Here is a 14,009-nt window from a genome sequence, read left to right as displayed (position 1 = left end):
TCCTTCCTTCCTTCCTTCCTTCCTTCCTTCCTTCCTTCCTTCCTTCTTTCCTTCCCACCTTCCTTCCTTTCTCTCTTTCTTTATTTGGTTGGTTGTGGGGCTTGAACACTGGGCCTGGGCACTAACTCTGAGCTCTTCAGCTCAAGGTTAGAACTCTAACACTTGAGCCACAGTGGTGGTTAATTGGAGATAAGTGTCTCATGGACTTTAGTGCCTGAGCTGGATTTGAACCGCGATCCTCCTGAGTAGCTAGGATTACAGCCGTGAGCCACCAGCGCCTGGCCCTCTCCTATTTCTTGAATAGGCTATGTGGTGGTTTTTTGTTTTTGTTTTTATTTTTATTTTGGTCTTTTTAGCGAGGGGCAAAATGGGGGCACAGAAATGGAAGAAAGAAGGGTGAACAAGTGCAGTTATAATATTGTATGTATACTATGTGAATATGTGGTTTCTGCCTATAAGGCTGAAAGTGTGATATCTGACAGTACTTACCACAATTCAGAGGTCTGTGCTCAGGGCCCTCTTACCTAATACCCCCTACTCAGCTAAGAGGAAGAGCCTGGACAACTTGGCCCTTTATTTCCTCTGTGACCCTCAGGCAGTGGGACTTCCTTCTTCCCATGGAAGGCTAGGGCTTCCATCAATGACTGTCTTTTCCTGTTGGAGCTCCCTGCTGCTTGAATTTCTCTTTGAGAGCACATCCAACCTGCTCCTTTTCCACAAACACCACTCATGACCATCTCCCACCCAGGCACTGTGGCAGGTTGTCCCAAGACTCCCTGAGCTAAGAGTGTTCTCTGTTTTCTTTTGGTTTTCTGGGGCTTGAACTCAGAGCTTGGGAGCTGTCCTTGAGCTTAAGGCTAGCACACTACCACTTGAGCCACAGATCTACTTCTGGCTTGGTATCTTGGAGATACAAGTCTCACAGACATTCCTGCCCAGGCTGGCATAGAACCTTGATCCTCAGATCTCAGCCTCCTGAGTAACTAGGATCACTGGCAGGAGCTACAAGCACTGAGCCTTTGCTTTCTTTTAAGCAGAGCAATAGTTTCAAACAATAGGCCTTGTCTCAAGACAATCTTCTGCAATCACCCACTGAGATAAGGAGGGGTACAGAATGTCTTTCTTCTTTAAGAATGGACTTCCACATTGGAACACACATCCCCACCCTGGGTTGAAGGCTTGTCTTAGAGAGTTGGGACTCTGTGGGCAAAGCTGGTGGTGTAAGGGTCACAAAGGCCACATTGAGCCCTTAAGGTTAAAGCAGTAGTAATGCGTCAGGTACAAGGACAATATTCTCAATAGTCTTTGTCATTTCTCAGTCTCAGCACTGAAGTTCCAAAATAGCTTCCCAGTAGACCTACTTTTCACATTGATGGCCAATTGGGGAACTGGCTTCAGAGTTTTGGAATTCTAAATGCTTAGTGGTGTCTATCCTAACAGGGCTCCTTTTGTAAAAGCTGCATATTGTTGAAAATACCTCATACAGTAACCCTATGCCTTTGCTTTACTCACAGGACTAATTTTTTTTTTTAGATCTGTGGGAATCAACTACAAGAGAGTAAAATATGAAAGACCTGTTAATTCGTTTTTACCTTAAATATTGGCACATGTCATAAGTCTGTATTATTGCTGAGCATGATGACCTAGGGGTGAATCAGATCTGTCTAGAGAAATGGGCTGTGGCTTAGTGGTAGGTGTGTTTGCCTAGCATGCATGAAAGCCCTGGGTTTGGTCAGAAGTGGTGCTGTGGCTCAAGTGGTAGAGTGCTAGCCTTGAGTTCAAGCCCCAGGACTGGCAAAAAAAAAAAAAAAGAAGAAGAAGAAGAAGAAGAAGTAGACACACGCATCTATTCCAAAGGGATGCTGAAGAAAATGGCTCAAAAAAAATTACACAAAATCTTAGTCAAGTTTCCTTCCCCATGCCCATAATGCAAATAGAAGTTTTTTTTTTTTTTGAGGGTGGTGGGTAAAGGGGTGGTCCTAAGGCTTGAACTCAGGGCTTGAGCTGATGTGCTATCACTACAACCACAGCTCCAATTCCAACTTTTTGGCAGCTAATTGAAAATAAGAATCTCATAGACTTTCCTACCCAGGCTGGTTTCAAACTATGAGCCTCAGATCTCAGCCTCCTGAGTTTATAGGTATAAGCCACTGGTGCATGGCTAACAAGTGGAGTTTTTTTTTTTTATGCCTGCAGGAGAGAAATGTGTGCTGATAACAACACAGCTTAAGCATCAGTAGTTTAAATAAGGCCTATCTCAAAGAGAACTCTTGGACTTTCATTTTTGAGGAACTCAGTGATCTTCATGGGAAATGAAAGAATCCTAGCATGTGAAATTGTTTAAAGTCATACTGATATTACTTGTAATCCCAGCACTTTGGAGACAGCACTTTGGAGGATTAAGGTTAAGCATTTGTCAGGAGTCTACAACATGAGTTAAACTATTTGCTTTTGCATAATACACATTTTAATAGATGTTTGGGAGGGAGGGAGGGAGGAAGGGAGGGGAGGAGGGAAGGAGAGAGGGAGGGAGGGAGGGGAAAAAGGAAGGAAGGGGGAAGGGAAAAAGGAGATTGCAGAGGAGAGGGAGGGAGGGGAAGGAAGGAGGGAGGGAGGAAAAGCAGTCAAGTGAAGTGGCTCAAGCTTGTAATCCTAGCCATTCAGGAAGCAGAGATCTGGAAGCTTAGTGGTCTGAGGCCAGAAATACACTGGCCTTTTACATACTGATTTTGTACCCTGCAATTTTCCTTATTTTGGTTACTAAGTCTGTTTCTTTTCTTTCTTTACTTGGCTTTTCTATACTTTCCCTCCTTCTCTTCCTCCTTTCTTTTTAGGGGAGGGTCTGGTATTGAACTCAGGACCTGGGCACTGTCCCTTGGCTTTTTCATGTGTGCGTGTATGTGTGTGCTTCTATGTCATTAATTGGAAATAAAACTCTCATGGACTTTCCTGCCAGATTTGGCTTTGAACCACAGTTCTTAGATCTCAGCCTCCTGAATTGCTAGGGTTACAGGTGTGAGTCACCAACACCAGGCTGGAGACTATATTTTTAGTCCTGTATCAGCTTTGACTTCCTGTCTGTACAGAGCCACAGGTGAGTCACAGGTCTCTGCTGATAGCTCACTCAACCGGGTTGTCATTATTCCAGTCCACGACTTGTTAGATCCCAATGCTTTGCCTGCCTCGGGCTGCTGTAAATTCAAATAATTGCTGTTTGTTTGTGGCAAATCCTTTGGGAATGGAATTGTGTGCACAGAGTAAAAGAGCTGCATCAGTTCAAACAATGACAAGACCTCAGAATGGAGCTTTCTCCTGGTGAATTTTAAAAGTAGTTTAAACAATGACAAGGCTCTGAGGGTGTGTGAGGAGGAGGTGTGTATTTCTTTAATATATATATATTATATATACATGTATATATATATACATATGTATACATGTATTTTATATATATATATATATATATATATATATATATATATATATATATATATATATATGACATTCTTTTGTTAAGCAGCCCAGGCTGGCCTTGACCTTGTGACCCTCCTTTGTCAGTCTCCCGAGAGTTGAGATTTCAGGCATGCACCACCATGTCCAATGATTTATTGACAGAATTGGAGTTTGAACTCAGAGTTCAAATTCAATAAGCAGGCACTATACCTCTTAATGCACTCTTCTGGTTAAAAGTGGTCGGTTTTTGTTTTGTATTGTCCTTCATGGGACGTGAACTCTGGACCTGGGTGCTATCCCTCAGCTCTTCAGCTCAAGGCTAGCACTCTACCACTTGAGCCACAGGGATACTTCCAGTTTTCCGATGTTTTATTGAAGAGTCTCATGGTCTTTTCTGCCCAGGCTGGCTTTGAACCGTGATCCTCAGCTCTCAGCCTCTTGAGTAGCTAGGATTACGGGCATGAGCCACTACTGCCTGGCTTTTTTTTTTTTTTAAGGAGTTTTAAAACATTCTTCCTGCAGAGATGGCTAGAATATTGTGTTTCCCAACTTCTATCATCTTCCTCTCATCCTCAGCCTCCTTTATTAATGATGCTGGAGTTTGAATTCAGGGCCTGGAGCCTGGCAGGCAAGTGCTCCAGTACTTGAGCCATGATTCAGTCCATTTTGGCTTTATTTTCAAGGTCAGCCCAGAACTACAATACTCCTTATCTTTTATTTTTATTTTTTGCCCTGGGGATTGAACTCCAGGCCTGGGGGTTGTCTCTGAGCTTGTCTTGCTCAAGGCTAACACCCTACCACTTGAGCCACTTCCACAGTCCTATTTCAAGCTTTTTCTGAGTTTATTGGAGATAACAGTCTCCAGCCTAGGCTGGGCTTTGAACCATGATCTGTAGAAAAGCCTCTTGAGTAGCTAGAATTATAGGTTTGAACCACCAGCATCCGGCTCAATACATTTTTTTTTGGTCGGTTGTGGGGCCTGGTTGTCTGGGCCTGGGCACTGTCTCTGAACTCTTTAGAAGCTCAAGCCTAGCGCTCTACCACTTGAGCCAGTTCCACTCCAGCTTTCTGCTGTTTAATTGGAGACAAGAGTCTCATGAACTTTCCTGCCTGGGTCGACTTTGAACCCTGATTCTCAGATCTCAGCCTCCCGAGCAGCCAGAAGTACAGGAGCAAGCCTGGCACCCAGTTCTACTTTGCTTATTCTAGATGTCCTTTGAAAACAACTATGTACTATGCTATTGTTGGGTGGTATCTATAGATATCAATGAGATCAAATTGTCATTATTTTTCAAGTCCTCAGTGTTGTTACAGATTTGATCATTGACTTCTTTGTCTATCAATCATGTCTTTTCTTTCACTTTTGACATAGTAGGCTTTGAACTCAGGGCCCTGTTCTTGCAAGGTAGGTGTTCTATCACTGAGCCACCTCCAGCTCTTTCTTGTATGGGTTGAGATAAGGTCTTGCAATTCCTGGGCTGTGCCTGGACCATAATCCCATTTCATACTTCCCATCACAATTGGAATGACAGCTTCATGCCATGACACTGAATTTCTTTTAAGACTGAAGTTCATGGACTTTTCTGCCAGAACCACCATCCTCTCCACAGATACATGGTTTTCACCCCAGTTAAACAATGTCAGAAGCAAACATTTTGTTTTCATGTACCCCCCAGCTCAGTCGCTGTAGGGTTAGGGTTCTGTCAGTCCTGAAGCATCATTAGTTGTATTTCAACCCTTGTATGATCTACAGTTTTCTGGCCCTTAGTTTTTTTTGGGGGGGAAAGTCTCTCTCAAAACAAACAGTGACCAAAATGCACCAGGGAAGTGACAGCAATCCTAAGCCAAGAAAGGTTCAGGTTGGTTTAAGTACCCACCCACCCCCACCCCCAGTCATGGGGCTTGAACTCTGAAACTGGGCGCCATCCCTCAGGTCTTTAGCTCAAGGCTACTATTCAACCACTTGAGCCACAGCTCTACTTCCCCAAGAAAGCTTCATGATATGCTTCATTGGAGGTCTAAGGTGAAAAACTGAGATATATTTATAAGATGTCTTTAGGGGATGTTGAGAGGCATTGTGGGGGGAAATGAAGCATGCAACTCTGCATTCTGAGCATTTGCGTTTTATTTTGGCCTCTAAAGTGGTCTCCTTGGAATCCTACCCCCATAGATACCAACAGTTCTTTGTAGTCATGTTTTAGATAGTCTCAAGCTTTTTGCCTGAGGTTAGGCTTAGACCGCAATCCTCTTAACACACACCTCCCCGCATCCCATATAGCTGGGTTTAGTCATTCACTACCAGGTCTGACTAGAGGTGGAGTCTGGTTGATGTCTTGTCCAGGCTGTCAGGAACGGTAATCCTGATCTCTGCCCCCTGAGTTATATATTAAGCGTACAATGCTGAGCAATAGACAACTGTATGAATTTCATGATTATGCATGTTGCAAAACACAGGATCTTTGTAACCTCTAATGCACACTAATCCCAAAGGAGTAAGGCTCATACTAATTACTTGGAGGGAGTGACACAAATCTCACATGCTGGAGCCTCTCATTTACATGCACACTTATCACTCTTTTCCAGGAACTCATTTCTTCTTCCCTAAGTTCCAACTTCCTACAAACTACTTTTAAAAAAAATTTTGTTGGGGCTCGAAAGGTGGCTCAGTGGTAGAGCGCTTGCCTTGCATGCATGAGGTACTATGTTCGTTTCCTTAGCACCACATAAGCAGAAAAAGTTAGGAGTGGCATTGTGGCTCAAGTGGTAGAGCACTAGCCTTGCATGCTCAAAGCCCTGGGTTCAATTCCTCAGCACCACATAAGCAAAAAGAAAAAAGCCGGAAGTGGCACTGTGGCTCAAGTGGTAGAGTGCTACCTTGAACTGAAGAGCTGAGGGACAGCGTCCAGGCCCAGAGTTCAGGCCCCATGACCGGACCAAAAAAAAAAAAAAATTTGTTTTTGCTTTGCTTGGGGCTTGAACTCAGGGCCTGAGCACTGTCCCTGCGCTCAGGGTTAGCACTCCACCACTTGAGCCACAGTGCCACTTCTGGCTTTTTCTGTGTATGTGGTACTGAGGAATTGAACCCAGGGCTTTGTGCATGCTAGGCAAGTACTCTACTCCTAAGCCACATTCCCAGATCCCTACAAACTACTCTTAAAAACTTGTAGTTCTATTTCCTAAGGGTTTCTATAATTCTTTTATCTATTGATTTGACATGAGACAACTGTCATTTCCTGTTTCATTTAAGTAGCTTCTTGGTGGTTTTCTCCTTCCTGAAACACTAAATATACTTTTTCAATTGTAAGATCCACCTATTAAATCCTCACGGCAAACTTGACAAGTAACAGGCAGGTGATAAACAGGGAAACAGAAAGACTCAATAACCCAAAGCCTGGCTTAGTGTCAGGCTTCCAGGACTTCACACTTCTCTATGCCATTTCTTCTACTTCAGTACCTTCTGGAACATTCCAGGAGTGCTTCCCATGAACACCACTCTTCTTTCTTTACTGTTTTCAACTTCGGGGTATAGTCACCGAGGATGGCCTTTGAACTTTTGATCCACCTGCATTAGCTGAGATGTCAGGCTTGCACCACCTGAGCAGGCCTCAAACTAGTTATTGTTAATTCCTTAGACTATTATCCTTAAAACATATTGGTCTTTTAGAGACTCCCATTTTGTTCCTCTGTTCACATTTTCTACTAAAAGATGCTAATATTTAAAATTTGAACTGTTTAACTCGACTAAAATTTATTCTGCAGTTTGCCACTTGGCTAGCTGTTCTTACTTCCTCCATACAGATGGCACAGGAAGCTTTATTCAGAGCCAGGCCACCCTCTTGAAAACCAGCCAACTTCTCCTTTCCAGACCGCCACATGAACAAAACCTTCCTCTAAAGTGGGTGCCACTGGTTCACAGCTGCAATCCCAGTGACTCAGGGATGAAGATCCAGGATGACTTGGTTCAAAGCCAGCTGGGGCAGAAAAGTTCATGAGACTACATCTCCAATTAGCAAAAAGCACAGCTGGAGGTGTGACGTAAATAGTAGAGCATCAAGTATGAGCAGGAAAGCTAAGCGACAGCAAGAGGCTGTTTTAAAAGCAGTCCATAACCAGAGGTTCTCTTTAGTTTCATCAGCAGACGTTAAATACCATCCCATACATACTATGTGGGTAACATTGATTTCACACCCATCAAGAGTCAAGAATTATTTCCCTAAACAATCTCAGTAGGAGCAGCAGGAATACAAGTTAATATAAAGAATCAGTAACTGAACTACAAAGGAAAGAGAGGTCATGTAGTTTTTATACCTATCATTTATATAGCCCTCAGGTCTCCAGATGTCTGTGTATATATCATCTCTTGGTCCTTGTCCGGTAGCATGGACGTCAGTACTTCTCAAGAGGCAAATGCGTCAGAATTATTTCTCTGTATCTTTTAACTACTTGTCACCAAATTAGGTTTTCTTTCAATCAAACCAGAGGCAGGGGACTTCAACTTTCTAAACCCCAAATTCTTTTATCCCCAAAACATGATGTCTTAGCTGGGTATGGCACAGGCCTGTAAACCCCAGCATATCAAAAAGCAAGAGACCAAGGCCAGCCTGCCTCAAACCAAATATCCCTAAACTATTTCAGAACAATGGAACTTATTTAAGATTTCAGTTCTGAACCAAAGGGTTTAATCCATTTAGTACATTAGTAGTAATGCCTGTTTTTTTCTTCACAGAATGACTTACTTTTTGTTTAATTACATATTGCAGGAACCTAGTAGGACATTAACAGTGGCATTCTAATTGTTTTACCACCCATCACCTAAGTTCCATTTTGTTTTTCACATTTACTATTCAAAATAGCTTTCATTTAAACATTAAAAAATCTGCTACATGGAATATGTATTGGTTATAAAAAAAGTTGAAGTAGGTAATATTCAATCTGTGGTTTGAATTATTTTAATAGTAAATGCAGTGTATTGCTTCACACAGAAAACTGGTTTTTTCTCAGTTTGAAATCTAACTAACTGTAAACCATTCAGCCCAAATAAAGTATTATTACTTGGCCTGCTTTCTGATGAGCACTGAAACACAGGACTGAGTAAAGTTAACAGCATATGTTGGCACAACTGGTAATTGTTCCATTAAAAAATAATTTACAGGTAACGTGCAAGCACTTTTATGCAGAAATGGCAAAGGATTCTGCTTAACCAAAGAACATACCACACGGAACATCAATGAGAGAAAAAGAGTGCTTGACGGTGGAGCAGTAATTAGCCCCAACGAACTAAGTGGGCTCCTAGAAGGACAAATAAAAACCACACGAGGATTTGGATTTCATGGCAACCCCCAACTGAAAAAGTTCTTTATCCCAGCACCTCAAACCATTTCTGTCCCTATAGATGATTTGTGTCAGTTCCTTTTGCTAGCTACTAATGGACTTTGGGAAGTTTTGGATAAAAAGGAAGTCACTTCACTGATAATAACATTGTTTCAGATGTATACAGAAGCGTACCATTTTGTCACACGACGCAAATCTTCACCACTCAAAGAGCTTCTGCTTATTTCCAACGGTGGCACAGATATTACTAAATCAGACAGCAACATCCATATACTATTTCAGAATATAGAGGAATCTAAAGACCATGTGTCAATTACAAATACAAACAAGATTTCTGGCTCAAAATATGCTGAATACCACTCTTCTAGCCCTAAAAATGTGGGAACACGTCCATCAAAGATGACTAATCATACACTTTTCAGAAAGGCAGAAGAAACGGACAGACCCAACACTGTAGACAGTTTGCAAATAAGCAGAAACAAATCACAAGCTAAGGATTTCTATGAAGGTGCGGCTGAGTATGTCAGCCGTGAACTCGTAAATGCTGCCTTGCGGGCTGGTTCCAGAGACAACATCACAGTTATGTTAATATTTCTCAGTGGAAGTGAGTATCCAGTGCTGCCATAAAAAATAAAGTTCTAATTATCCAGAGCACCAAAACATAATAGCACAAAGACAATTCTTCCCAAAACAGTTATCAGAGAATATGCAAGGAGTACTAAAGATCATAAGAAAATTTTAACAGCAAACTTTGGTTCCAGAGACAACATCACAGTTATGTTAATATTTCTCAGTGGAAGTGAGTATCCAGTGCTGCCATGAAAAATAAAGTTCTAATTATCCAGAGCACCAAAACGTAACAGCACAAAGACAATTCTTCCCAAAACAGTTATCAGAGAATATGCAAGGAGTACTAAAGATCGTAAGAAAATTTTAACAGCAAACTTTGGTTCATATAATACTATTAATAGACACGCACTGTTTGTATTAAAGAAGAGAAAAACAAGTACTGCTTTTTATACCACTTTATTCCAACCTGAGCACCTCAATATAAAACTAAACACTGGTGAACTGTTTTCCTTACTAATTCTCAATTACTGTAAAATGTACAAGTTCTGCTAGCAGTTCAACACTTAAATAGATTAAATCATCTCTGACACATGGTAGATTTCATATAATGAAAATACCTAAAATAATTAGTGCAATATACTGAACTGATCAAAATAAAATAGACTTTGAAAAACAAAGCTGCAAGATTGTTACTAGCGTCGTAATACTTATGTTACAAATTACAGGTGCATTGTTTATTATGGTTCTAGCCATGTAGGAACAACCTGAAGCCCCTTCTTTTCAAAGGAGGAGAAAGAAATAATTAGCTGTTTTAGTAACTGTACATTTTGTATACTTTTAAGCAATTCTTAAATATTACAGAAAATAATAAACATATGGAGACTACAATGCAGTACCCTATTTACAGTACAGTTGAAGATCAAATTTAAAATAATCAAGTTTAAACGTACATAATTGTTAGTGCACTGACTCTATTATATCAGGAGGGAACAAGAGCCCCTCCCTCCCTTACAAGATATATATAATGGCCAGCAGTGATTAAATAGAAATCACAGACACCTGGTTGGTTTCCATTTTTTGTTGATGAGCTCACAAGAAGGTAACACTACCCATTAAAATGCATTTATCAGTTTTTGTGTTCCTAGAACAAGATGGGGTTACAGATGACTTATTAAAATCCCACTTTTAAAAAAACAAACAACTAGCTACAATTTAGGTGCTACAAACATTTCTTCTTTCTTCCTGAAGAAGTGGGACCATTTCCTTGTAGTAATTTTTTAACTGTGGAATGTAGACTTTAGATAACAGAAGAAATGATCATTGATGTGAATACTGTAGCTAGGCATATTTTTAAAATCTCCTTCTAAAAATGTTTTTCAAAAGCCCAAATTAGTTAATTTCCAAATCATTTTCAGAGATGACCATTGTCCCAGTCTGGAAAAACTGAGTGACTATAGGTCCAAGTAGTCATTTGTCTTTATCCCTAATGATGAGAAATTATTCCCTCTAACTGTCAATGAAACAATTATACACAGTCATTTTCCCTTTCTATTGCTGAAACATTAGTCAGAGGGATACATGCACGTTATTAAAAATTAAGTTCAAAACACTTAAAATAATCCTGTATTAGAAACTTGACATCTATCATAAGTCTCTTCTTTTTGGAAGTCATACTGGGCCGGTTAAATGCTCCAATTCCACTGTTATTAATGTTTAGGAAGCAGAAAATACCAGCTAGTTCAAACTGGAGATTTAGTTACTACAACACTGACTCCTGGTTGGCTGTGTCGGTTCAGTAAGGTCCACTCCTCTTCCTCTAGCAGAATTTGCTCCTGGATTCTGTGGTTCATTCTTTGGTAGCTTTTTAGCTGAGAGAGAAGAAATGACCAAATAAACACAATCGAAATAGTCATACTAAAGTCACTTTCTTTTACTTAGGTATACCATTTTTTTTTTGCAGTTAGTTTATCCCCAACTTTCACAGAACTAAATGCTCAATTTTTTCCAGTGCTTTCTTAGTATCTACTAAATAATACTGGTTGCTAATACTAGTATCTACTAAAAAATACTGGTTGCTGTATTAAAGGAGCTTAATTTCTGAGTGTTTGGGAGAAGGAAGGAATGAGATGTAGGCACATAATTATCAAAAGTCCTAGCTACTCCTTCTGGAGCTTCAAGTAGGAAGGTCACATAAGCCCCAGGAGTTCAAAAGCAGGCTAGACACATAGTGGGACCATCTGACTTGCTGAGTGTAATGTTTGTCAGCTGCTGATGCTTAATTATCTTACCATATAATTTTATTAAGGATCATTGTTGTGTGAACTATTAGTCACCCTCCTCTCAACATACATCTCTGGGACTGGGCCTCATGGTTTAGCACAGATGAGTCAAACTCACTCACTCAGTCCCTGAGTATACTACCATGCTGGCTCTGCCACACACTTGACAACAATTTCAGATATGAAAAGGTATCACTACAAGCACAAGCATTATAACCTTAACAAAGCCTGTCCTCTACTATGCAATCTAACACTCAGAATTATGACAGATTGGATCTCCTATTTCCTTCCTGCCTTCCATAGCCTTCACCTTTTAAAGATCTACATTTTCTCCTCCTATGGGCTAACCTTAACATAGTTCACCCAGCAGCTGAATCTAATATAAGGCAGAATCTCTCTTGAAGACCCTATCTCTAAAATTAAAATTCAATTTCCTCTTGTCAAAGAGTGTGGCCTACCAAAAGCTCCTAACCAATGTGTACAGCTTTAATTCTGCTAAGTTCTCTAAAGGTAATGGTTATGTTGTAGATGTGCCCCAATGATTAAAGGGTGTCTGCTTTGCCCCATACTGGTACCTCACACGTCTGCCTGCCTGATGGTTTTCCAATGCTCAGAGCTGGGCACTAGTGGCTCATATTTGCAATCCTAGCTACTCAGGAGGCTTAGATCTGAGGATCATTGTTCAAAGCCAGCATGGGCAAGGGGAAGTCGGTGAGACACTTATCTCCGACTAACAACCAAAAAAGCTGGAAGTACAGCTGTGGTTCAAGTAGTGGAGCACCAGCCTTGAGCAAAAAGCTCAGGGACAGTGCCCAAGACCTGAGAGTTCAACCCCAGGAGTAGCACACACACACAAAATCTGAATGTCCACTTACATTTTAGTTTGTTAATTATTTTTATTCCTTTTGTGATGCTGGGGATGGAGTCCAGGGGTGGTATGTATAAATTTGGTAAGTACTCTATCACTGAGCTGCAACACCAGCCTGCATTATCTTTCTCTGCTATTCCACAAGAGCATTAACTATCTTTAGAGTCTCAGGTGCTAGGAAGTGGTCTGGAGGCAGGAAGGAGCACTGAAATTTGGGAAGCAAGCTTCAAATGGGCCAATTCCTCTAGGAACTGCTCTGTAGATTGCAGCATAAAGAATAATGATAAATTCTCAGTCAAATGTATTTATAAGCAATGCCCTATAGGTGAGAAATGCTAGTAGCAGACACAGAGTATGCTAGCATTATGTACTGATAATAAGAAACAAAGTAGGTTTTGGATTAAGCAAATATCTCACTCTTGAGCATATTTCTAAAAGGGCTTTCACCAATTACAACTGAATAAGAAAAACTGGAAGGCTGGAAGTTATAAATATAACAAGCTACTTTGTAGTCCACAAACTGGAAAAATTACATAGTCCTGTGGTATTGTGTGATCCAACACACCAAACTTGGGCTGGCTAGGCATAAGGGCTCATGTCTGTAATTTTAGCTACTCAAAAATTTGAAGTTGAAAGTATCATGCTTTGAGGCCAGCCCAGGCAAAATGTTTCCAAGAGCCCATCTCAGCCAACAGTGGGTTTGGTGGTAAATGCTACATGGGAGACTAGGATTGGAAGGAATATGGCTCTAGGTCATGCCTGCCTGGCAAAAAAAAAAAAAAAGTTTGAGAGACTGCATCTTAACAGAAACCTGGGAATGGTGGCATATGCTCCCTATCTAGGTACAGCAGGAAGCCAAAGGAAAGAGCAATACTTTGGCAAAAAGTCTATTTCAAAAACAGCCAGAGTGCAAGCTCTGGTGGCTCACACCTGTAATTCTAGCTTATCAGGAGGCTGAGATCTGAGGATCTCAGTTTAAAGCTAGCAGGGCAACAAAGTCCAAGAGACTCTTATGCCCAATTAACTACCAAAAAAGTCATAGATGGAGCTGTGGCTCAAGTGGTAGATGACTAGTCTTGAGCAAAAAAAACCCTTTGGGATAGCACCCAGGCCCTGAGTTCAAGCTCCAAGACAGGCATCAAAAACCAAAAACCTCAAAGCATAAATAGCCAAGATCATGGCTCAAAGGGAAAGTGTCAAGTCTACCAAGTATATTATGTAGCACCTCCAAAAAAACTAAAACCAAAAATAAACCGCATGAAGAAAAGATAATCCTATGTATACTTGAGATTTCTTTCCAGAAGGGAGCCAATCTAATTTCAAGTAAACACTAAAAAAGAAATGTAGGGGCTGGGAAGGTGGCTCAGTGGTAGAGTGCTTGCCTTGTATGCCTGAGGCCCTGGGTTCGATTCCTTAGCACCACATAAGCAAAGAGAAAAAAGCCGGAAGTGGCGCTGTGGCTCAAGTGGTAGAGCGCTAGCCTTGAGCTGAAGAGCTGAGGGACAGCGCCC

At 41.0% G+C, this 14,009-nt stretch overlaps 2 protein-coding genes across 2 annotated transcripts in view; one reads left to right on the top strand and one right to left on the bottom strand.

Moving 5' to 3' along the window:
- Nucleotides 1–9,408, top strand: part of Pp2d1 (protein phosphatase 2C-like domain containing 1) — a 19,993-nt gene extending 10,585 nt beyond the window's left edge. Inside the window, exon 4 of the mRNA XM_013022108.1 lies at nucleotides 8,603–9,408. Coding sequence (XP_012877562.1) covers nucleotides 8,603–9,408 — 806 coding nt within the window. The remainder of the gene's footprint in view (nucleotides 1–8,602) is intronic.
- Nucleotides 9,409–9,791: 383 nt separating this feature from the next.
- Nucleotides 9,792–14,009, bottom strand: part of Rab5a (RAB5A, member RAS oncogene family) — a 37,619-nt gene continuing 33,401 nt past the window's right edge. Inside the window, exon 6 of the mRNA XM_013022169.1 lies at nucleotides 9,792–11,219. Coding sequence (XP_012877623.1) covers nucleotides 11,104–11,219 — 116 coding nt within the window. The 3' untranslated portion in view covers nucleotides 9,792–11,103. The remainder of the gene's footprint in view (nucleotides 11,220–14,009) is intronic.

This window comes from Dipodomys ordii, unplaced genomic scaffold (genome assembly GCF_000151885.1).
Source record: "Dipodomys ordii isolate 6190 unplaced genomic scaffold, Dord_2.0 Scaffold60, whole genome shotgun sequence".
NCBI lineage: Eukaryota > Metazoa > Chordata > Mammalia > Rodentia > Heteromyidae > Dipodomys > Dipodomys ordii.
Note: the sequence above shows the minus strand (reverse complement) of the source record. Positions and strands in the feature narration are given on the sequence as shown.